This window comes from Oncorhynchus kisutch, linkage group LG25, assembly GCF_002021735.2.
Source record: "Oncorhynchus kisutch isolate 150728-3 linkage group LG25, Okis_V2, whole genome shotgun sequence".
Classification (NCBI taxonomy): domain Eukaryota; kingdom Metazoa; phylum Chordata; class Actinopteri; order Salmoniformes; family Salmonidae; genus Oncorhynchus; species Oncorhynchus kisutch.
Window position 1 is genome coordinate 41,538,404 of NC_034198.2, and position 25,471 is coordinate 41,563,874.

Genomic DNA, 25,471 nt, shown 5'->3' on the forward strand with positions numbered 1-25,471 from the left:
TTGAAATTCCTCTCTCTCTCTCTCTCTCTCTCTCTGTCTCAAAGCACAGGAGTTTAGTAGATTTGGTCTTAATGCTGGGTTAGACATTCAGTTCAAATAGCCTCACTAGTGCACCTCTAGGCAGTCAGCTTTTGTAGTAGACTGGATGAGATGAATAGCCTCCTGACGCTCCTCTTTTATAAGGGACATGTTGCCCTTGTTAATGTAGCCCTGGGGTTGCGGGGAAGTGGAAAGGGGGCCATGTTTTTTTTCTTCTCATTCTGTTCATTTCCTTGTTGTGTAAGTGCTGTGGAGTCACATGACTTTGTGATGGGACTGAGGCCTGGGGCCAACTGCCATTGTTGCAACGATGAAAGAAGGACTTTCTACCAGTGGCAGTTTTAGATGAGGGAGGACAAACAATTTTTTTCGTTAGCATGACCTTATTTCCATTACAGCATATTGGATGACTGTCATTCATATTCCATTCACCCAGATAGGTTTAGGTTACTGTCATTCATATTCACCCAGTTCAATGTAACAGTGACAGGTTTAGGTTACTGTCATTCACCCAGTTCAATGTAACAGTGACAGGTTTAGGTTACTGTCATTCATATTCACCCAGTTCAATGTAACAGTGACAGGTTTAGGTTACTGTCATTCATATCCACCCAGTTCAATGTAACAGTGACAGGTTTAGGTTACTGTCATTCATATTCACCCAGTTTAATGTAACAGTGACAGGTTTAGGTTACTGTCATTCATATCCACCCAGTTCAATGTAACAGTGATGGGTTTAGGTTACTGTCATTCACCCAGTTCAATGTAACAGTGACAGGTTTAGGTTACTGTCATTCACCCAGTTCAATGTAACAGTGATGGGTTTAGGTTACTGTCATTCATATTCACCCAGTTCAATGTAACAGTGACAGGTTTAGGTTACTGTCATTCACCCAGTTCAATGTAACAGTGATGGGTTTAGGTTACTGTCATTCATATCCACCCAGTTCAATGTAACAGTGACAGGTTTAGGTTACTGTCATTCATATTCACCCAGTTCAATGTAACAGTGACAGGTTTAGGTTACTGTCATTCATATTCACCCAGTTCAATGTAACAGTGACAGGTTTAGGTTACTGTCATTCATATCCACCCAGTTCAATGTAACAGTGACAGGTTTAGGTTACTGTCATTCATATTCACCCAGTTCAATGTAACAGTGACAGGTTTAGGTTACTGTCATTCATATCCACCCAGTTCAATGTAACAGTGATGGGTTTAGGTTACTGTCATTCACCCAGTTCAATGTAACAGTGACAGGTTTAGGTTACTGTCATTCACCCAGTTCAATGTAACAGTGATGGGTTTAGGTTACTGTCATTCATATCCACCCAGTTCAATGTAACAGTGACAGGTTTAGGTTACTGTCATTCATATCCACCCAGTTCAATGTAACAGTGACAGGTTTAGGTTACTGTCATTCATATCCACCCAGTTCAATGTAACAGTGACAGGTTTAGGTTACTGTCATTCATATTCACCCAGTTCAATGTAACAGTGATAGGTTTAGGTTACTGTCATTCACCCAGTTCAATGTAACAGTGACAGGTTTAGGCTACTACATGATACTATAATTTTCCCTATACCCTTCATGAGGTTTCTACAACCTGGCCTATGAATAAAAGTTTACAACGTAGGTACACACAGGTCGAGAGACAAATTTGAGGTGACCGACAGTGACATTCAATAGCGCCTTGCAGACTCTTGTCTGCTGATATAGGGTGTATTCATTAGTCCAACAGTTGCAAACGAGAGTTTCTGTTGGACAAATTCAGGGATGTTTATCCCCCCCTTTGCTTCCGTTTAAGATACGTTTTTCAACAGAATCGACATTCTTTGGTTTCTAACTCCAACAGTGCTGTAATATCATACAAAATCGTGTTTTAATCAGTTATTTGGTGACGTGATTATATTTAGCATCATTTTATCTCAAAGGTACAACTGATTTTCCTGAAATTCACAGAGGATGGCTCTCCCCTCCCTCCTCTGAGGAGCCTGCACTGATTTCTACATAACCGGCCTGGCCCGGCTGCAGTGAGAGAAAGGGGAGCTGAGCGAGAGATGACTCTAATTCATATCAAAAGTTCAAGGTTGACTGAACTCACATGGATGGACAGAGTTTGAGGCCTGTGCTCTCTCCCTCTTTCTCTCTCTCTCTTTCTTTCTCTGTCCCTCTTTCTCTCTCTCCCTCTTTCTCTCTCCCTCTTTCCTTCTCTCTCTCCCTCTTTCTTTCTCTCTTTCTCGCTGTCCCGCTTTCCTTCTCTCTCTCCCTCTTTCTCTCCACTATTTCCTTCTCTCTCTCTCTCTCTTTCTTTCTCTCTGTCCCTCTTCCTTTCTCTCTCCCTCTTTCCTTCTCTCTCTCTCTCCCTCTTTCCTTCTCTCTCTCTCTCCCTCTTTCTTTCTCTCTCTCCCTCTTTCTTTCTCCCTCTTTCCTTCTCCCTCTTTCCTTCTCTCTCTCCCTCTTTCCTTCTCTCTCTCCCTCTTTCCTTCTCTCTCTCCCTCTTTCTCTCTCCCTTCTCTTTCTTCTCTTCCTTCTCTCTTACCTTCTCTCCCGTCTCTCTCTCTTCCTCCCCTCTCTCTTCCTCCTCTCTCTTTCCTTCTCGCTCTTACCTTCTCTCGCTCTTTCCTTCTCGCTCTTACCTTCTCCCTCTTTCCTTCTCCCTCTCCCTCTTTCCTTCTCCCTCTTTCCTTCTCCCTCTTCCTTCACTCTTCCTCCCCTCTCTCTTCCTTCTCTCTCTCTTCCTTCACTCCCTTTCCTTCTCGCTCTTACCTTCTCTCTCGGTGTCTCTCTCCATGTCTCGGTCTCTCTCTTCAGTACTGGTGACACTGTGTGTCGTCTCTTCCAATACTTCTCATTTTAGTAATGAAATCAACAAATTGTCAGTAGGTCTTTAAATGACCCCTACAGACGAAGTTATTTCAGTAGAGGGTAGTAGTTATTCACTGCCTGCCCAGAAGGACTGGGATGTGTGTGTGATCTACCTTTCTGGACTCCCAACACCCAGTGGCTTTTTCCATCCTCATCCCACCTAGTTCCACCACCTCAGGCCCACCATAAACTGGCCTTTGATGTTCTGAAATATAGTAGTGCAGTCGATACATAATTAGGCTACTTACTTACAGGGATAATCCACCCCCAGAAAGAAAGAAAAAAAAACATGAAACTCCTGTCATTTTGGTGAAATCCTATGTTCTATCATAATATAACGTCTAAGTGGCCCGTCTGTGAAATCAGGAAGTGGTATAGGATTACATTCTAGCTATATGGTTCTCATCACTGGAGATAGGGGGATAGCACACTATCACTTTTCTTAACGCTTTTAAAACAATGACCTGCGGTCCAGATCACCTAATCAGATGGTATATACATGTTTAGATCTACATCCGTCCGTCCAGTGCTTTCAAAAAGTATTTATACCCCTTCTTCCACACTTCCACACTTTGTTGTTACAGCGTGAATTCAAAATGGATTACATATATTTTTTTCTCACCCGTTATGAAAACTACACACAATTACCCCATAATGACAAAAGTGAAAACGACGTTTTTTAAATGTAATCTCATTTAGTATTCACACCCCTTAGTCAATACATATTAGAGTCACCTTTTGGCTGTGATTACAGATGTGAGTCTTTCTGGGTAAGTCTCTTAAGAGTTTTGCATACAGTACTTGGATTGTAGCATTCCCGAGGAAAAACAATACTGAGTGGATGTTTTGGAGTCTGATCATTCTGAGGAGGATGTTGGGAAAAAATAGCTTGGGTAATTGAGTAGACTGATACCCCATTTCATTGATCCCCAATCCTTAGGTAAAGCTGTACAGTGCAATATGAATGTCAATACACACAATAGGCTGACTGGGGAGGTGATTTCACACAGTCACAATGCTAATATTTGCGTAATCTTTTCTCAGTTGTGTTCTGTGGGTGTCACTGAGCAGACTGATACCCCATTTCATTGCTTCACATTCCAACCTTGTTTAACATTATCTTGTCTAAATATGGCATGATTCCACCAATAGTAACCTTCTGCATCACTTTCAAAGAGGTACTTTTATTTTGAAGGCAAACCGCAAATTCCACTATTGTGCCTAATTCTTATTGTGTCTAGCTTCACAACACATAACCCGGTCCGATCGAGCCTCACTAGCCAGATGAAGCTAGCTGGCACGCTAAAGCTAGCTAGGTACCACGCTAAAGCTAGCTAGGTACCACGCTAAAGCTAGCTAGGTACCACGCTAAAGCTAGCTAGGTACCACGCTAAAGCTAGCTAGGTACCACGCTAAAGCTAGCTAGGTACCACGCTAAAGCTAGCTAGGTACCACGCTAAAGCTAGCTAGGTACCACGCTAAAGCTAGCTAGGTACCAAGCTAAAGCTAGCTAGGTACCACGCTAAAGCTAGCTAGATACCACGCTAAAGCTAGCTAGGTACCACGCTAAAGCTAGCTAGGTACCACGCTAAAGCTAGCTAGATACCAAGCTAAAGCTAGCTAGGTACCACGCTAAAGCTAGCTAGATACCACGCTAAAGCTAGCTAGGTACCACGCTAAAGCTAGCTAGGTACCACGCTAAAGCTAGCTAGGTACCAAGCTAAAGCTAGCTAGGTACCAAGCTAAAGCTAGCTAGGTACCACGCTAAAGCTAGCTAGATACCAAGCTAAAGCTAGCTAGATACCAAGCTAAAGCTAGCTAGATACCAAGCTAAAGCTAGCTAGATACCAAGCTAAAGCTAGCTGGATACCAAGCTAAAGCTAGCTAGATACCAAGCTAAAGCTAGCTAGGTACCACGCTAAAGCTAGCTAGATACCAAGCTAAAGCTAGCTACCGCAGAAGTTGCTGTTGAACAAATAATGCTTTATTACCAACGCGGTATTGTAAACACATCGTTCGTAGCCGGTGTTTGCTTTTTTTTGTACAGCTTTGACAGTGCTACTGATAGTAGTGGTGGCGCTTGGCGTGCGAATTCACAACACACAACATTTTCCAATAGAAAGGTGTTACTTGACGATTATTGAAGCTTATATAATGCGGCACAGAGCGAGTGATGGTGTTATTTGACGTGTTTTGACGCAGTGTTCTAATTCTCAGAGTAAAACACTCAACTAACATTTATGAAAGCTGAACCAAGTTTAATTCTACCCAGAGTGTCAATACAGCTACATTAGACAAGAACATGTTTCAACATATAATATATATATATATATATATATATCCTTCAATTTAGGCACTCCTCCTTCTCTCCAATCCTTACATCTTTATGGTCCGACAGGAAGACGAAGTGATTGGGTAATAAACCATTGTTTTTCCCTTAAGGGGATCTGTTCTAACCTCAACCCCCTTGATGCCCACTCCAAAGACCTCCGCCCATATCCCCTATAGCACTCCTGTGACTTCCTCCCGTCCACCCAACACATTCCAAAGCCATCTGGCTCCTACAGATAACCATTAACTTCTGATGTAAACACCCAGTCTCTATCACTCCTCAGATACTATCCTTCTGAGTATAACAATGTTCCACGTTTAACCCAGAATCTTAACAGCGCAAAGACCCAAACGGTGTTCCATAGTATGTCGTGAAGCTAATAGCAGTGACGCTATTACTGTGTAACACCGGTAGGGCAACATCTGAACAATAGCGCACTTGGTAATGTGTACCGGTGCTCAACCAGTCGGCAAAAGCCAACATCACCCAATGACAGAAAACGGTTGATTGTCAAGGGCAATGAATTCCATTATCTTGGCGTTAATTGGATTTCGCCTTTTGACTTGTCTCGCTGAAATGTTCTTACTCTTTCAAATGACTGCCGGACTTGTTGACTGCTCCATCCACACAGTGGACATTGTGGGCGAGGTTAGGAATGCTGTGTTGCACGTGTAGCGTAACATTGTACGTGGAATCATTACGTCATGTGCCTGTGTTATATAGGTCTGCTCGGTAGCTTTGGTTTTTCACATCGGTGTTCATCTAGACATCGGACCGATAACTGATGTTAGCATTTTTAGCTAATATCGTCCGATTCCGATATGTTCACCGATATATCGTTCATCCCTACTGTTAATTACACTGTTAGAAACAAGACACATTTTTTTAACTTGATTTTAAATGTATTTATGAAGCTGTCCTTTGAAAGACTCTCTTTGAAACTTAACATGAACTCTTACTCCCTTTTCAGGCTGTTTGAGGGCTCTTCCCCAAAGAAGAGGGAGAAACTGAAAACACTTTTGTGCTATTTTAGAAGTGTAATCGAGCAAAGTAAGGTTTTTTGTATTATCAAATCAAATGTTATGTTATTTTATATTGGTTTCAAACCAAAAGCATTGATGATTTGTTGTTTTTTTGCGTTTTGTTTTATGTTTCAGAACCTACTGGACTTGTGACGTACACAAGAAAGTGTTTGGATCGGCCTCCAAATTGGAAAAAGTAATGCACTTCATGTGGAATTACTGTCCATTTTTTTATTTAAAAAATGTTTTATCCAATAATTGTATGGGTTTTTATCTAAATAGGAACAAGGGGATATTTTGTTCTTCTGATTGGTCATCGAGCTCAAAAAAAATAAATGGCCATTCGTTTTTCTATGTTCCAGCTCCCAGAATCAGCTCACCAAGCTTCACATAACATGTGTAGGAACCATAGAAGACGACGGACACGGCATGCTGCAGGTAAGTTGTACGGAAGAGTTGACATACAACTCAAAATATGACTAAGTATACGGGGTTGTGTCCCAAATGGCACCCTATTCCCTATTTAGTGCACACATTTTTTATATTTATTTATTTTGGTTTTGTTTTGTTTACAAAGGCCCAAAGGCCTCTGGTCAGAAGTAGTGGATGAAATAGGGAATCAGGAGCCATTTTACATGCACATGTGTTGTGCTGAGAGGGCATGATTTAGTATTCTAGAAGCATCTTGGTGGAGCAGGAGTCTTACTGTACATGCCAGGGTTCTTCATTCTATATTCTAAGCCACACATCCAGCCTAGAGGGGCCTCCCTGCCTTTCCCTTCTCCTTTTTATATGCTGTGATTGTCAATCACAGAGTCGACCTCGCGCACGCACTCCTAGCTTTAACTCAGAATGCTTACTGCTACTGAACAGGTCCTTTTGAGGAAGAGGACGGGTGACAACACGTCTGTGGGACTGAGTGTGCGTGCTGGGACTGGGGTCGAGGCCCTGCACTCCCTCTGCTCTCTACCCAGTCCGTTCTCCTCTCTCCCTGTCAGGCCGGCCCCCTCTCCCCAGTCCCTTTCACCTTTTAGTTTGCCTGTGGAGGCTGTGGTTGCCACGGGCTGACAGCTGATGGGTGACATGACCAGATTCAGCTAGGGCCTGGGCTCCCTGCCATCGTAGTGAAGGGCTCTCTGGTGAGGAGGGGCTCTCTGACAGCCTGTCAAAGAAAGACAGCAGACTGTGTGTGCTGCTTCCGAGGGCCTCTCCCACCACCCAACTGACTGACTGGGCCCTCCCACCACCCAACTGACTGTCTGGGCCCCCCCACCACCCAACTGACTGTCTGGGCCCCCCCACCACCCAACTGACTGACTACGTGCCCCCCCACCACCCAACTGACTGACTACGTGCCCCCCCACCACCCAACTGACTGACTACGTGCCCCCCCACCACCCAACTGACTGACTGGGCCCCCCCACCACCCAACTGACTGACTGACTACGTGCCCCCACCACCCAACTGTCTTACTGACTACGTGCCCCCCCCCCCCACTACCCAACTGTCTGACTGACTACGTGCCCCCACCACCCAACTGGCCTGACTGACTACGTGCCCCCCCACCACCCAACTGACTGTCTGATGTATCCTAGATACTGTACTCGGCTGTCTTATGTATCCTAGATACTGTACTCGGCTGTCTTATGTATCCTAGATACTGTACTCGGCTGTATGATGTATCCTAGATACTGTACTCGGCTGTCTGATGTATCCTAGATACTGTACTCGGCTGTATGATGTATCCTAGATACTGTAGTACTCGGCTGTCTGATGTATCCTAGATACTGTACTCGGCTGTCTGATGTATCCTAGATACTGTACTCGGCTGTATGATGTATCCTAGATACTGTAGTACTCGGCTATCTGATGTATCCTAGAAACTGTATTCGGCTGTCTGATGTATCCTAGATACTGTAGTACTCGGCTGTCTGATGTATCCTAGATACTGTACTCGGCTGTCTGATGTATCCTAGATACTGTACTCGGCTGTCTGATGTATCCTAGATACTGTAGTACTCGGCTGTATGATGTATCCTAGATACTGTAGTACTCGGCTGTATGATGTATCCTAGATACTGTACTCGGCTGTCTGATGTATCCTAGATACTGTAGTACTCGGCTGTCTGATGTATCCTAGATACTGTAGTACTCGGCTGTATGATGTATCCTAGATACTGTAGTACTCGGCTGTATGATGTATCCTAGATACTGTAGTACTCGGCTGTATGATGTATCCTAGATACTGTAGTACTCGGCTGTCTGATGTATCCTAGATACTGTACTCGGCTGTCTGATGTATCCTAGATACTGTACTCGGCTGTCTGATGTATCCTAGATACTGTAGTACTCGGCTGTATGATGTATCCTAGATACTGTAGTACTCGGCTGTATGATGTATCCTAGATACTGTAGTACTCGGCTGTCTGATGTATCCTAGATACTGTACTCGGCTGTCTGATGTATCCTAGATACTGTACTCGGCTGTCTGATGTATCCTAGATACTGTAGTACTCGGCTGTATGATGTATCCTAGATACTGTAGTACTCGGCTGTATGATGTATCCTAGATACTGTAGTACTCGGCTGTCTGATGTATCCTAGATACTGTACTCGGATGTCTTCATGTGTGTGCTGCCCTGCTCTCTCTCTCTCTCTCCGCAGGTGGACTTTGCCAACCGGTTTGTGGGCGGAGGGGTCACCGGATCGGGTCTGGTTCAGGAAGAGATTCGCTTCCTGATTAACCCTGAACTCATCGTCTCTCGCCTCTTCACTGAAGCCCTGCTGCAGAATGAGTGTCTCATCGTCACAGGTCAGACAATCCCCACTAGTGTCTGCTCTAGTCACCATACAGAAATAAAATATCACAGAAATGTTTCATAGGCACACACAAAAAAAACATAATTTCTCTCAAATGTTGTGCACACATTGGTGTACATCCCTGTTAGTGAGCATTTTATCCTTTGCCAAGATAATCCATCCACCTGACAGGTGTGACCCATCAAGAAGCTGATTAAACAGCATGATCATTTCACAGGTGCACCTTGTGCTGGGGACAATAAAAGGCCACTCTAAAATGTGCAGTTTTGTCACACAACACAATGCCACAGATGTCTCAAGTTTTGAGGGAGCGTGGAATTGTCATGCTGACTGCGGGAATGTCCACCAGAGCTGTTGCCAGAGAAATGTCCCATGGTGGTGGTGGGGTTATGTTATGGGCAGGCATAAGCTACAGGCAACGAACACAATTGCATTTTATCGATGAGATAAAGAGATACCGTGACAGAGATGCCGTGACGAGATCCTGAGGACCCTTTTTTATTTTTTTAAGGTATTTGTGACCAACAGATGCATATCTGTATTCCCAGTCATGTGAAATCCATAGATTAGGACCTAATGAATTAATTTATATTCACTGACTTCCTTATTTGAACTGTAGCTGTTTCACGCGTTGATATTGGTGTTCGGTATAATTTGGTGGACAAGAATCTGTTGAGAAATCTAAGAGAGCAGAGCCACATAGACATTGCATCTACATTTGGCTGGCTTAGGTACTGTGTAATGCTGTGGGGACCCCTCATCTGAAGGAGTAAATAAGGCCAGGACATATGCCGGGTAACTCACAGCAGGGTTTGCTGTAAATGACAGAACCCCTTCAGTCCAAACCTGTAAGGTACCTCTTACAGCACCAGCCAGCAGGACCTACTGCTGTGACAATCACTTCCTGGAGTTGTCAACCTCTCCCTGTTATCTCCTCTGATTGGCTCTTCCTGAGATCGGCCCAATCAGCGGCTGGTTAGTGGTTAGTAGTAGATAGGACTGTTGATTGCTCTGTCTGTCTGTGTCTGGGGTAATTACTGGATTACATCAAGTGCTTGAACTTTATAGCTCTGATGGACAAATAAACGAACAAAAATAAACACGGATTTATTTACCTGTAATGTTACAATCAATATATCCATGTTTTATAAGGCGTTGCTTAACTTTGCCACACAAGCTTCATTATTTTCAACCTGAAGATTCATATGTTTGACCAGTGAAAACCGAACAGAAATACAGTGAGCTCCAAATGTATTGGGACATTTGTTGTTGTTTTGCCTCTGTACTCCAGCGCTTTAGTAGTTACAGCACTTATTGTACGTAGTCCGTGTCCCCCCCCCATTTGAGGGGATGTGTAAGACTGTCAGCTGTAATTATAGGGTATGTTCATTCATATCGGGTGAACCGTTTAGTAGTTACAGCACTTATTGTACGTAGTCCGTGTCCCCCCCCCATTTGAGGGGATGTGTAAGACTGTCAGCTGTAATTATAGGGTATGTTCATTCATATCGGGTGAACCGTTTTAGTAGTTACAGCACTCTATGGTGTACGTCAGTCCGCTGTCCCCCCCCCCCCATTTGAGGGGGACCAAAACGTACTTGGACAAATAACTTATGTGTATTGAAGTAGTCTAGAGTTAGTATTTTGGTCCCATACTTCCTAGCATGGTAATGATTAGGCAAGCTTCTGATTCTTTTGGATGCGTCTGCTGTTCATTTAGCTTGTGTTTCAGATCATCTGGTACCCAAAAATAAATTAATGGTCAATAATTTGTGTTATTTTGGAGTCACTTTTTATTGTAAATAGGACTATAATATGTTCTAAACTCTTCTACATTAATGTGGATGCTACCATGATAATGATAGTTCTGAGTGAATCGTGAGTAATGTTGAGTGGGAAAGTTCGATAAACCTCTGTAGCTTGACAAAGAGTTTATAAGGGGGTGGGGGGTGGGGGGGTCATGTCTGAATGCATTTTGGATAACTGAATTGAATTGAAATGCTGCATGCAGGGACAAAGGTGGCTAGCGCTCGCTCTCTTCAGCCTAGTGAACTCTGGCAGAGATGCGTTTTAGCCCCGGGCGCACACTGGCTGTCTGAACGAGGCCACTAAAACGCATCTCGTCCTGCTTAAGCAAGCGTTAAGATGGAATAGTAAGTTAGTTGAATGAAAATAGTATGATCAGAAAGGTCGATTTTTTTTATTTTTATGGCACAGAGTTTCACTCCTATTCAAGTCAGTGAGAGCACAGATCCCGTCAGTTATTTTAAATGACATTTTAGACTGAAACATCATTTTTAAATATATATATATTTTTTTACTATTTATTTTGGCTTTGCCTAGAAATACAGTATAACCAAAACATTTTTAAAAAACTGGCTTTAATCTCAAATAAAAGGGCTGAGTCCTCCATATATATTTCTTAAATATATGGTTTGCAGCTGCTAGAAGCCATTGTCCGATATTCTGCAGGCTGATCTCTCATAGCTCTTCTTAGATGTGAACCCGCCTGTCCCAACAAGGAGAGGAGAGGGATGACCGGCGTGATTAGTGAGTTGTTGACGAAGGAGAGAGAGGGGGATTCAGCCTACGGTGTGTACGTGCGTAGGCTGATTTGTGAGGCTGTCTGGTTGATACCACACTGTGACGATTCCCTTCCTCTCTCTTCATCAGCCACCTCTCAACAGGCACAATCAGCTAACCAACACGCAGACACATAAACACTCCGTCTTCAACAGTGTTTTCCCAAACTCGGTCCTCTGGACCCCAAGAGGTCCACGTTTTGGTTTTTTTTCCCCTAGCACTACACAGCTGATTCATAATCAATAATCAATCAAGCTTGTCTACATCTCCCCTTTCTTAAAAAGACACTGTTGTAAAAAGACAATTTGTTGAAAAAATTATAATGTATGTCTAACTGGTTTGAAGTTAGACTACAAGGATGCATACAGTGAAATGCTGAAAACATATCACCAACCCTCCTGTATCAATTGGATTTTTATCTGGGTTTCGCCTGTAACATCAGTTCTGTGGCACTCAGACAATATCTTTGCAGTTTTGGAAACGTCAGAGTGTTTTCTTTCCAAAGATGTCAATTATATGCATAGTCGAGCATCTTTTCGTGACAAAATATCTTGTTTAAAACGGGAACGTTTTTCATCCAAAAATGTTAATAGCGCCCCCTAATGCATAACTGGTTGGGTTAGGAAGCATGAGTTTTTACTCACCAGTGTAACAACACAGTGTGGTCAAAGACTTAGTAACGTAGTTGTAGTCACCATAGTTAATATTTTGGGTTATTGCATATTTATTAACTTATTTCCAGATATCTTCTAAACTACCCACAATGCACTATTTCTCAACATTATATTGGAGGATCTATTCTGTGCTACCGAGTTCATATGCTAGCTCTGTGGCTAGCTCAAGCGGGCTAACGTTAGCCACTAGCATGTAATTACATTCCAGACCCAACTGTTGGTGGGGGTGAGCTACAATCCACCAATCCCAGGAAGTGTTATGTAAACAAGGAGCAAGTGCGACCATGCATCTTTTTTTCTCCGCAGACTTTGTAGCTGTGGAATCTAGTGGGAATCTTTTAGCACAGCAGACTACAGTGCCTTCTTGCCGTGGGCTCCAAAATGAAAGAGAAAATCATTGTAACGTTTTCTACCTTGGCTTATGCTAGCACACTAGCTGACGGACATCTGGAATCTAACTATTTTTGAATTCCCTGACTCTTCATCGGCCGGTGAAGCATCTGCCTCCCCCTAGCTTTGATAACTAACTCAGTCTGCACTCTTTAAACCATTTTGCCATAAATCAATCTCTCTGCTTTGATCTGTGGTGACGTTGTAGTAGTTCTAGCTGTTCTCCAGTAGTTGGGCTCTAGCTTGCCGACCATAACCGTGGTGGTTGGCTAGGCTAGTAGTTAATTGGCTAAATAGCTAACATTAGCTGGATAGCTAGCTTGCTGGCTAAGATAACTGCGTATAGCTAACATTCTTTGATAACTGGTTAGATGGTGTTATGTATTTCCAAAACTTTGGTTTACTTTAATGTAGCTGTAAGCTAGGTGTTGATAGCAGCTGGCTGACTCGTGTAGTGCTAACGTAAAGCTAGTAGTCTAGTAGGGCAAACGTTAGCATGCTAATTGGCTAGAAACCTTGCAAGTAGATTTGTATACATTCATCCATAAAGTCCTTGCTTGTAAGTCAGCAGAACAGTTTTTTCTTTTAAACCAGTAGTCAAGAGTGCAAATAATTTGCTTTAATTTGAAGGTATACATGTGAAGGTATTTCTGTTGGGAGTTTGACATTCTAAGGGAATAGACTGGCTCACATTACGTCATCTCCCGGAAAACTTTTTTTCCGACACGACTTTGTCACTGTTCGGGAATTCTGATCTGTTTTATGTGATAACTCCTCAAATAGAAAAGAGAGGTGTGTAACTTTGCATTGAGACTTTTGACGTGTATACTAATGCAGATCCATAATGTTTAGTCGTAGTAACATTTTTGCTAGCTGCCCTGTAACACCACACAGATTAGTTTTCTCAGAGGGAGTTTTGTTCTCTGTTCGGCGTCACGTCATTCCTGGTCAGCGGGATAACCATCGGTGAATCATCTGCTTTCCCCTGTCACAGCACAGCCCGGCCAGGCAATCAAGGCTAATTCAATTAGGCCTGGGCACTTTGGCAAATTTCAATGGGGGAGGTAATATCCATTAACCCCCCCCCCCCCCCCCCCATGTCAAGACGTATCACGGGGGAATATGATTTAATACCACCGGCCCGGTCGTCCGGCCCGCAATGATACAACTTGGGAGGGAGGGGGGGGGGGGCAACAAAATGCTGCTGGTGGTGGTGGCACAGGAAAAGGTTTAATAAAGATGATGGAATGGGAGTGTCCATTAGTGGAACAGGCTCTTGGGCAGGTCTTTCTGCTCTGAGGTCATGAATTCTAGTACTGCTGTAATAACATTAAGTGATTTAAGTGGGGAGGGGAGGGGAGGGATGAGGGGAAAGAGTAGAGGGGCGGGAGGTAAGGGGAGGGAAGGGAAAGAGGATAGGAAAGGGAGGGAGGTAGGGGGGAGAGGGGAGGGAGGTAGGTAGGTATGGGTAAGGGAAGGGAAAGAGGAGAGAGGAAAGGGGGGGGGTAAGGGGAGGGAAGGGAAAGAGGAGAGAGGAAAGGGAGGGAGGTGGAGGTAGGGGTAAGGGGAGGGAAGGGAAAGAGGAGAGAGGAAAGGGAGGGAGGTAGGGGTAAGGGGAGGGAGGGAGGGGAAAGAGGGGAGGGAGGGGAAAGAGGAGAGGGGAGGGAGGTAGGTAGGGGAAAGGGGAGGGAGGTAGGTAGGGGAAAGGGGAGAGAAAGAGGAGAGGCAGGGGAGGGATGAGGGGGAAGGGGAGAGGCTAGTGGAGGGGGGAGGAGAGAGAGGCTAGTGGAGGGGAGAGTGGATCTGTGCGGGGTGGGGACAAGGAGTGGTGAGGAGGGAGGCTGAAGGTTACTCCTCTCTCAGAGGTGACCTGTCCTCTCTCTGTCCCTGGCTGGCTGGTGGAGAGGGTTAGAATGCTGATTGGCTGGCTGGTGGAGAGGGTTAGAATGCTGATTGGGTGGCTGGCGGAGAGGGTTAGAATGCTGATTGGCTGGCTGGTGGAGAGGGTTAGAATGCTGATTGGCTGGCTGGTGGAAAGGGTTAGAATGCTGATTGGCTGGCTGGTGGAGAGGGTTAGAATGCTGATTGGGTGGCTGGCGTAGAGGGTTAGAATGCTGATTGGCTGGCTGGTGGAGAGGGTTAGAATGCTGATTGGCTGGCTGGTGGAGAGGGACGTAGGAGGAAGAGCAGCATGGGTACACGGAGCAGAGGGGGGAAGAACGTAGGAGGAAGAGCAGTATGTGTACACAGCAGAGGGGGGAGGAGTAGAGGAGGAAGAAAACGCTAGAAGGAGGCACAGGGACAAAATACAGAGCTTTGTTGACTTCTCAAACACGACAGAAAGCCGTACGGTAAGCTTAATAATGTGAAAGGTGAAATGAAGAACGCAATCTGCTTTATCTCCTAACATTTCATTTAAAAAGTAACTACAAATATGTAAATCTATTGAAAAAAATGTAAAGAAATTGTTTCCACGGTATATGCAAACCATCCCGTGGGTATTTCCAAACACTCCGATATACGGTATACCGCCAAAAATATTTTTTCCCGGAACACTACATTTGTATTTAATAAACCTTGTGTATCATTCTGGGAACTGGAATTTAACACCAGAGAGCCTTACTGAGGCAGTGATTACTTACCAGGACTCCCTGGAAAACAGTGGGGAGTTTTACAGAGTAGACCATCCTGGTTAAGATACATCAAATGAGTGTAAGTTCACTGAAAAAAAAATGTATATGAGCTGATTGGTAATGACGTCCTGGGCTTGTCAAATGTTGAAGGGCTCGTGAGATTCTTGCTTCTTGAGAGGAGGCACCCACTGACCAGGCTTCAGTAATCCGCTCTTGTTTGTACACACACACACAAAGCCACCACAGGTACTAATGAGGCCTAATGAATGAGAGGTTCATTTGTACCTTCTGTTGTTCTGAACCCTCCCCCTCTATCCCTTCCTCCCCTGTGGGTTGGGCTGTTGTTCTGAACCCTCCCCCTCTATCCCTTCCTCCCCTGTGGGTTGGGCTGTTGTTCTGAACCCTCCCCCTCTATCCCTTCCTCCCCTGTGGGTTGGGCTGTTGTTCTGAACCCTCCCCCTATATCCCTTCCTCCCCTGTGGGTTGGGCCGTTGTTCTGAACCCTCCCCCTCTATCCCTTCCTCCCCTGTGGGTTGGGCTGTTGTTCTGAACCCTCCCCCTCTATCCCTTCCTCCCCTGTGGGTTGGGCTGTTGTTCTGAACCCTCCCCCTCTATCCCTTCCTCCCCTGTGGGTTGGGCTGTTGTTCTGAACCCTCCCCCTATATCCCTTCCTCCCCTGTGGGTTGGGCCGTTGTTCTGAACCCTCCCCCTCTATCCCTTCCTCCCCTGTGGGTTGGGCTGTTGTTCTGAACCCTCCCCCTCTATCCCTTCCTCCCCTGTGGGTTGGGCTGTTGTTCTGAACCCTCCCCCTCTATCCCTTCCTCCCCTGTGGGTTGGGCTGTTGTTCTGAACCCTCCCCCTATATCCCTTCCTCCCCTGTGGGTTGGGCTGTTGTTCTGAACCCTCCCCCTCTATCCCTTCCTCCCCTGTGGGTTGGGCTGTTGTTCTGAACCCTCTATCCCTTCCTCCCCTCTGGGCTGGGCTATTGATCTGAACCCTCCCCCTCTTTCCCTTCCTCCCCTGTGGGCTGGGCTATTGATCTGAACCCTCCCCCTCTTTCCCTTCCTCCCCTGTTGGCTGGGCTGTTGTTCTGAACCCTCCCCCTCTTTCCCTTCCTCCCCTATGGGCTGGGCTACTTATGTAGTGCATTATATAGGGGATAGGGTGCCATTTGTGACGCAACCTAGCGCTCTCTTCTTCCTAGGGAGGTAATAAGTTGACCTTCCTGTTGTTGGAGACAGCTGCTCTCCTGTGGCATCACTTCACATGGAATAATTAACAAAAAGATTAAGCGATTGGCTGGCTGTTAAAAATCACAGCTTTCCTGACAGTTTGTTGTTTTATCAAATCTCAACTACTCAAATAATATCACATTTTTCGGGGTCATTGTCAGTCACTGATGTGTCAGTAATTTGACGCTCCATTGATAACGTCCTTCAATTGACGATGTCAAAGCGCTAACATTTAAAGGGAAAAGTATGCAATTTTTGGCAACTAAGCCATTTCCTACTTAGCCAGTCAGATGAATTCAGGGATATCATTTGTATGTTTCTGTGTACAGTTTTGGAAGGAAGTTGAAGGTGGATTTTTTTGCGAGCCAATGGTAAACTTCCGGTCATTGCCCTAACGCTAGTTAGCATTGGCTCGCGAAACTCCCTCTAAACTTTTTTCAAACAGCACGCAGAAACATACAAATGGTATCCATGGGTACACATGACTCGGGTGTAATTAGAACAAGTTAATTGCCAAAATCTTTCACTATCCCTTTAATGATATTGGTCTGGTCATGAACGATGTCTCTTCTGTTTGGCCTTCCCCCAGGCACTGAGCAGTACAGTACCTACACTGGCTACGCAGACAGCTACCTATGGGACGGCAAACATCAGGACAAGACCCCAAGGTACGTGCTTACTGATCAGACCGTTTTAAAATATACTTTACATATTTAAGGGATTTCACTCTGAAGTTGTTTACAATATTGATTACCCAATTACCAAGAGCCTGATATAATGACTTTTCCTCCCAACTAACTGGTCGCCAGGAGAGGACTGACCACCCTTCAGGAGAGGACTGACCATCCTTCAGAGCCCGGTTCCTCTCTAAGTTTCTTCCTAGGTTCCTGCCTTCTAGAGAGTTTTCCTAGACACTGTGTTTCTGCATTGCTTGCTGTTTTAGACTGGGTTTCTGTTAAGCACTTTGACAACTGCTGATGTAAAAATGGCTTTATAAAATACATTTGATTGATATGACGTTGATCTGTCGTCCACAGAGACACCTGGCAGAGGAGGTGCACAGAGATCGTAGCGATGGACGCTCTGAAGTTCAGGAACTTCCTCGAACAGTTTCACCCTGAGAAAATGAACAGAGAACTGAATAAGGTGAGTAGTGGTACCTCTACCAGGGGGACCGGTGGTATCTCTACCAGTGGGAGCGGTGGTAACTCGACCAGGGGGGGAGGTGGTAACTAGACCAGTGGGAGCGGTGGTAACTCGACCAGGGGGAGCGGTGGTACCTCTACCAGGGGGACCGGTGGTATCTCTACCAGTGGGAGCGGTGGTAACTCGACCAGGGGGAGCGGTGGTAACTCGACCAGGGGGAGCGGTGGTACCTCGACCAGGGGGGGAGGTGGTAACTCGACCAGGGGGAGCGGTGGTAACTCGACCAGGGGGAGCGGTGGTACCTCGACCAGGGGGGAGGTGGTAACTCGACCAGGGGGGAGGTGGTAACTCGACCAGGGGGGAGGTGGTAACTCGACCAGGGGGGGGAGGTGGTAACTCGACCAGGGGGGGGCGGTGGTAACTCGACCAGGGGGACCGATGGTAACTCTACCAGGGGGGGAGGTGTTAACTCGACCAGGGGGGGCGGTGTTAACTCGACCAGGGGGACCGATGGTAACTCGACCAGGGGGGGAGGTGGTAACTAGACCAGGGGGGGAGGTGGTAACTCGACCAGGGGGGGAGGCGGTAACTCGACCAGGGGGGGAGGCGGTAACTCGACCAGGGGGAGCGGCGGTAACTCGACCAGGGAGAGGGGTGGTAACTAGACCAGGGGGAGGGGTGGTAACTCGACCAGGGGGGGCGGTGGTAACTCGACCAGGGGGGGGTGGTAACTCTACCAGGGGGAGAGGTGGTAACTCGACCAGGGGGAGCGGTGGTAACTCGACCAGGGGGAGCGGTGGTAACTCTACCAGGGGGGCGGTGGTAACTAGACCAGGGGGAGAGGTGGTAACTAGACCAGGGGGAGCGGTGGTAACTAGACCAGGGGGGGCGGTGGTAACTAGACCAGGGGGGGCGGTGGTAACTAGACCAGGGGGAGAGGTGGTACCTAGACCAGGGGGGGCGGTGGTAACTCGACCAGGGGGGTGGGGGGTGGTAACTCTACCAGGGGGAGAGGTGGTAACTCGACCAGGGGGAGCGGTGTTAACTCGACCAGGGGGAGTGGTGGTAACTCGACCAGGGGGAGCGGTGGTAACTAGACCAGGGGGAGAGGTGGTAACTAGACCAGGGGGAGCGGTGGTAACTAGACCAGGGGGGGCGGTGGTAACTAGACCAGGGGGAGAGGTGGTAACTCGACCAGGGGGAGCGGTGGTAATTAGACCAGGGGGAGAGGTGGTAACTCGACCAGGGGGAGCGGTGGTAATTAGACCAGGGGGAGAGGTGGTAACTCGACCAGGGGGAGCGGTGGTAACTAGACCAGGGGGAGCGGTGGTAACTAGACCAGGGGGAGCGGTGGTAACTAGACCAGGGGGAGCGGTGGTACCTAGACCAGGGGGAGCGGTGGTACCTAGACCAGGGGGAGCGGTGGTACCTAGACCAGGGGGATCATGGTTTGTGGTGTGGCGGATGAATCAGAATTAGTCGTGTAACATAGATAATTCTGCCAATCGTTCACATAGCAACAAAATGCAGCACGCGGCTGAAGAAAGACAAAACAACCAATTTACTAGTTACAGAATCAGTATGCGCTCTGGAAAGACAGCTGCTCAGTTACAGCAGCACATCCCCTGAACGATAACGAAGAGGTAACGTTAGGTGAGAAGCCTGACCATGGAGACCGGGGTGAGAAGGTTACAGCAGCACATCCCCTGAACGATCACGAAGAGGTAACGTTAGGTGAGAAGCCTGACCACGGAGACCGGGGTGAGAAGGTTACAGCAGTCCCCTGAACGATAACGAAGAGGTAACGTTAGGTGAGAAGCCTGACCACGGAGACAGGTGTGAGAAGGTTACAGCAGTCCCCTGAACGATCACGAAGAGGTAACGTTAGGTGAGAAGCCTGACCACGGAGACCGGGGTGAGAAGGTTACAGTAGTCCCCTGAACGATAACGAAGAGGTAACGTTAGGTGAGAAGCCTGACCACGGAGACCGGGGTGAGAAGGTTACAGTAGTCCCCTGAAAGATAACGAAGAGGTAACGTTAGGTGAGAAGCCTGACCACGGAGACAGGTGTGAGAAGGTTACAGTAGTCCCCTGAACGATAACGAAGAGGTAACGTTAGGTGAGAAGCCTGACCACGGAGACAGGTGTGAGAAGGTTACAGCAGTCCCCTGAACGATAACGAAGAGGTAACGTTAGGTGAGAAGCCTGACCACGGAGACCGGGGTGAGAAGGTTACAGCAGTCCCCTGAACGATAACGAAGAGGTAACGTTAGGTGAGAAGCCTGACCACGGAGACAGGTGTGAGAAGGTTACAGCAGTCCCCTGAACGATCACGAAGAGGTAACGTTAGGTGAGAAGCCTGACCACGGAGACCGGGGTGAGAAGGTTACAGTAGTCCCCTGAACGATAACGAAGAGGTAACGTTAGGTGAGAAGCCTGACCACGGAGACCGGGGTGAGAAGGTTACAGTAGTCCCCTGAAAGATAACGAAGAGGTAACGTTAGGTGAGAAGCCTGACCACGGAGACAGGTGTGAGAAGGTTACAGTAGTCCCCTGAACGATAACGAAGAGGTAACGTTAGGTGAGAAGCCTGACCACGGAGACAGGTGTGAGAAGGTTACAGCAGTCCCCTGAACGATAACGAAGAGGTAACGTTAGGTGAGAAGCCTGACCACGGAGACAGGTGTGAGAAGGTTACAGCAGTCCCCTGAACGATAACGAAGAGGTAACGTTAGGTGAGAAGCCTGACCACGGAGACAGGTGTGAGAAGGTTACAGCAGTCCCCTGAACGATAACGAAGAGGTAACGTTAGGTGAGAAGCCATTTGGAAAGTTTGAGGTGAGGGAAAAAGAGAGAAGTGTGATGGAACAAGTATTAGCATTGTTAAGTATCTTGCTAGCATGGATTAAATTCTCCATTAGCTAACCAGAGAAATGTTGAGCAACATTAGCCAACTTAACGGATCAAATCATTTAGTTTATGGTGTGAAAATTAGCTGGCTAATCAAGTCAGACATCTAACGTTACAACATCAGATGAGCTAACGTTAGTAGCCTAACTAATTCGCTATAGTATTAACTGGTAGCATTATACGACTCCCCTTGCCGTTCCTCAAGTTATAACGCGTTAGCTGCTTACTGGACCCTGGCAATCTGTGTGAAACTAGTTATCGAACTAACCACTATCTGTTAACTCATGTTTTCCTGTCTACAGTATGTGGTTCATTTCCAGAATGAGAGAAGAGAGAGAATTAGGTGAAAATGAGGCGTTTTTTAAACAAGTGGATTCAGGGTTCAAGTGTAGCTGGAGCTGGGCCTGGCTTAAGCTGGATGCCACTATAGAGGTGAAAGGAACACCACACACTTTCCCTCTTTCTCACTTCTTCAATACAGTGGATTAAAAGGTGAATGCCAGGTGTTACACTCTGCCTGAAAGAGATGAATTCTGCCAACAGAGGGTATCATGCTCTGCTGGCTCATTGTAGAATAGAAGTTCACAGGCAGAATGTGTACAATGTAGTAATGTGCCGTGTAGCCCAAAGATATGGGTTTTGTTTTGTGTTGAACTTGACAGTGGCACGTGTGAATGAGGGGGGGATTATAATTTATTTAACTGTAATTTAGTGAATGTTATTTTTGCAGACATGTAGCCTTGTGCACCTGATCAATGTCTACTATAGTAGAGGCTACAATATATTACTATTATTACTATAGTACTATATACTATAATAGGCCACTATAATAGAGCAAAAAATATAATGCCTCTTTGTTTCATTCTATTTCTACTTTAAGAACCTTTTGAGGATCTGAGGACCCATGCCAAATCTTTTTCGTTTCCTGAGGGGGAAAAGGTGTTGTCGTGCCCTCTTCACAACTGTCTTGGTATGTTTGGACCGTGATAGTTTGTTGGTGATGTGGACACTAAGGAACTTAACTCTCGACCCGCTCCACTTCAGCCCAGTCGATGTTAATGGTGGCCTGTTCGGCCCTCCTTTTCCTATAGTCCACGATCAGCTCCTTTGTCTTGCTCACGTTGAGGGAGAGGTTGTTGTCCTGGCACCACACTGCCAGTTCTCTGACCTCCTCCCTATAGGCCGTCTCATCGTTGTCGGTGATCAGGCCTACCACTGTTGTGTCGTCAACAAACTTAATGACAGTGTTGGACTCGTGTTTGATCACGCAGTCGTGGGTGAACAGGGAGTACAGGAGGGGACTAAGTACACACCCCTGAGGGGCCCCACTGCTCAGGATCAGCGGGGCAGACGTGTTGTTGTCTCCTCTCACCACCTGGGGGCGGCCCATCAGGAAGTCCAGGATCCAGTTGCAGAGGGAGGTGTTTAGTCCCAGAGTCCTTTGCTTAGTGATGAGCTTAATTGGGTACTATGGTGTTGAATGCTGAGCTGTAGTCAATAAACAGCGTTCTCATATAGGTGTTTCTTTTTGTCCAGGTGGGAATGGGCAGTGTAGAGTGTGATTGGGATTGCGTCATCTGTTGGGGCAGCATGTGAATTGGGGTGGGTCTAGGGTATCCGGGAGGTGATGTGAGCCGTGACCAGCCTTTCAAAGCACTTCATGGCTACAGATGTGAGTGCCATTGGGTGGTAATCATTTAGGCAGGTTACCTTCGCTTCCTTGGGCACAGGGACTATGGTGGTCTGCTTGAAACATGCAGTTATTACAGACTCGGTCAGGGAGAGGTTGAAAATGTCAGTGAAGACACTTGACAGTTGGTCCGCGCATGCTTTGAGTACACATCCTGGTAATCCGTCTGGCCCAACGGCTTTGTGATTGTTGACCTGTTTAAAGGTTTTGTTCACATTGGCTACCGAGAGCGTTATCACACAGTCATCCAGAACAGCTGGTGAACTCGTGCATGAATCAGTGTTGCTTGCCTTGAAGCGAGCACTGGGCAGCTCGCGTCTGGGTTTCCCTTTTTACTCCGTAATAGTTTTCAAGCCCTGCCACATCTGACGAGCGTCAGAGCTGGTGTAGTAGGATTCAATCTTAATCCTGTATTGACGCTTTGTTTGTTTGATGGTTCGTCTTATCATAAGGTACTCAACCTCAAGTCTCACCTTGTGACCCGTTCCACACATCTGTTGTTTGTTATCTAGACTATTGGGTGGTTCTTTGCTGTAAAAGATTTTAGTAGCCTTTGTGTCGTGGCTCTCAACGAATCATCTGAGGGGGTGGTTCGTCGACCAGCTATCACTATTGCAAAGCTCTCACTAATAAAGATTCAGTTTACGTATAACTCTGACTTGCGTGATAAGTTTGACTCTCCTCGTTTGATAATACAGAAATTAACCACCACAGTGACTGGAGGTTTGGGAGAGTGATCAAGTGTACATTCATGTACTCCATTCTGTATAAAAAAAAAATGCATGAACATTTTAGGATCGTTATCCCAAATCTCCAGCCACGAACCATATGCTCATCTTATTGAGTTACCACTACTGTAGAACAAACAAGTACAAAACACCCTTACGTGACGTAACCATTTGGCAACTTATAAAACATGAACGTAGTCGTCGTGTTTGGGGTCAATGATGTATATAAACCCTGGATTGCTGATGCTATGTATTGGGCCAATGAGAGGCTTTGAAGCCACGGGTCGGCCATATTGGTACTCCTCAGAAGAAGCAGTCCATATGAATGAATGGGATTCTGCAGTATTTAATCAACATGTTTCAACAACAAAATTAAATGTATTTAAGTGTTTTGTTTTATTTACTACTCTCTAAAAGTTATACTTAAGGAACATTTTTGTATATATATTTGTTAGTTTCGCTCATATAATATAATTTAACAGTATGGATTAAGGTGTTTGTAATGTGGGGGAAAACTAATGTAAAACATTTTTCTATAGTTTCTAGAATCTTCTTTAAATGGTTGGGGGAGAGAACCAAGATGGTGGCTCTGTGGCTTTGAGTCACTAGTGTATACTGTATTTAAACAATTGGCTACGTCTTTGAGAAGCTCCCATTCTCTGCTTCTTGTATCTGGAGTGCTTCTGCTTTTAAATTTAAATTTGTCTTCCGTTGTACTGTAGACACAAATATGAACGTTCTGTAATATTAATGAAAGTGGAAGTCAGGAGGGTGTCAGGATACAGCTACCGCTCTTTGATGTTAAGCTTTGATCTTCCGTTTGTGTGTGTGTGTGTGTGTGTGTGTGTGTGTGTCCCTTTAAAAAAAGAATTATATGCATCAGCGAGAACCTTAATTTATCATTTAAGTTCAAATTAGTCTCGTCACGTTGATTTAATAGCGTTAGTGTCTAGCCGTTGCATACAATCAGACAAAAGACAACGCAATGATCTCGTAATCACTACTGCCAAATGTAAAGTGATCTGAAATGACTCACGTGCGCTGTTCTTCTGGGGTAAACAATAATAAACATTGGATGTTGATTCAGGAATGGATCATGTTTATGATTAGCTAGTTAAAGCTATCTGGTCTTCTGAGGTAAACAATAATAAACATTGGCTGTTGATTCAGGAATGGATCATGTCTATGATTAGCTAGTTAAAGCTATCTGGTCTTCTGAGGTAAACAATAATAAACATTGGATGTTGATTCAGGAATGGATCATGTTTATGATTAGCTAGTTAAAGCTATCTGGTCTTCTGAGGTAAACAATAACAAACATTGGCTGTTGATTCAGGAATGGATCATGTTTATGATTAGCTAGTTAATCATGTTTCATTACGATCTCTGTTACTTCATGCATTAGTTGATCCAACATTTTTTGTTCAACCGGTAAAGTTATTGCGAACACATTTATTATTTTGTACATTATTTTTGTTTTTACAATAGTAACCTGACCGTGGTGGTTAATTACATCATAAAAAGTTATTTATCCATTTCTTCACGTAATATTCTCCGATAGGAAAACGACAACGTGAAATGAAGACGTGAAATGTTGATGTTGTCCGATTTCACTTCAGAGAGAAACTGACCGTTCTGACAGGAGGTGGAAAAATTACCCGAACAAGGAGATCAATCCTGTTTTGGAGGGTTGTTTAGGAAACGGTCCCATCTGCCCTTTTTAAACCCTAGAATTTACCTCTGGACTTCCAGGGGAGAGTACATCCCAAATGGCACCCTATTCCCTGTATAGTGCACTACTTTCCACCAGGTCCCGTAGTGTGCTATATAGGGAATAGGGTGCCATTTGGATGAAACTGAAAATGGATGTCCAGAGCCCCTTTGTATCATTTAATTTGCTGAGGTATCTCATGTCATGTCAGAGGATGTCAAGTCCATCCATATCAACATCCTCCCTTAGCGATGTAAATGGGCTGTAGGGTCTGATAGCTGTAATTGGCAGTTCTACAACATGTGAAGTTGTTAAATGATCGTTTTAAAAATGCATGGTTTATACTCGGGCCAACCGGATCTTTCTTCGGGGGCTTTTAGTTGACACGCAGCGTGCCATTACATTGAATGATGTGCCAAGCTTCAAGCCCCGCAGGCAGTATCCAGTACATTAGGTTACATATTCCATTTACGTGTCAATGTATAGGATCCTACTAGAGTTCTCATGATTACATTATGAAACGTACCAGAGATGTGGGACTACACTAAACAGGGATGTGGGACTACACTAAACAGGGATGTGGGACTACACTAAACAGGGATGTGGGACTACAGTAAACAGGGATGTGGGACTACACTAAACAGGGATGTGGGACTACACTAAACAGGGATGTGGGACTACACTAAACAGGG

The 25,471-nt window shown here is 45.6% G+C and overlaps 1 protein-coding gene across 2 annotated transcripts in view; it reads left to right on the plus strand.

The window, feature by feature from the left end:
• LOC109883101 (poly(ADP-ribose) glycohydrolase) overlaps positions 1-25,471 on the plus strand; it is a 91,922-nt gene that overhangs the window by 55,774 nt on the left and 10,677 nt on the right. For both annotated transcript variants that reach the window (XM_031804668.1, XM_031804667.1), the window contains 6 exons: positions 6,211-6,290; positions 6,398-6,458; positions 6,625-6,700; positions 8,927-9,074; positions 17,184-17,262; positions 17,632-17,740. In XM_031804668.1, coding sequence (XP_031660528.1) covers positions 6,211-6,290; positions 6,398-6,458; positions 6,625-6,700; positions 8,927-9,074; positions 17,184-17,262; positions 17,632-17,740 — 553 coding nt within the window. The remainder of the gene's footprint in view (positions 1-6,210; positions 6,291-6,397; positions 6,459-6,624; positions 6,701-8,926; positions 9,075-17,183; positions 17,263-17,631; positions 17,741-25,471) is intronic.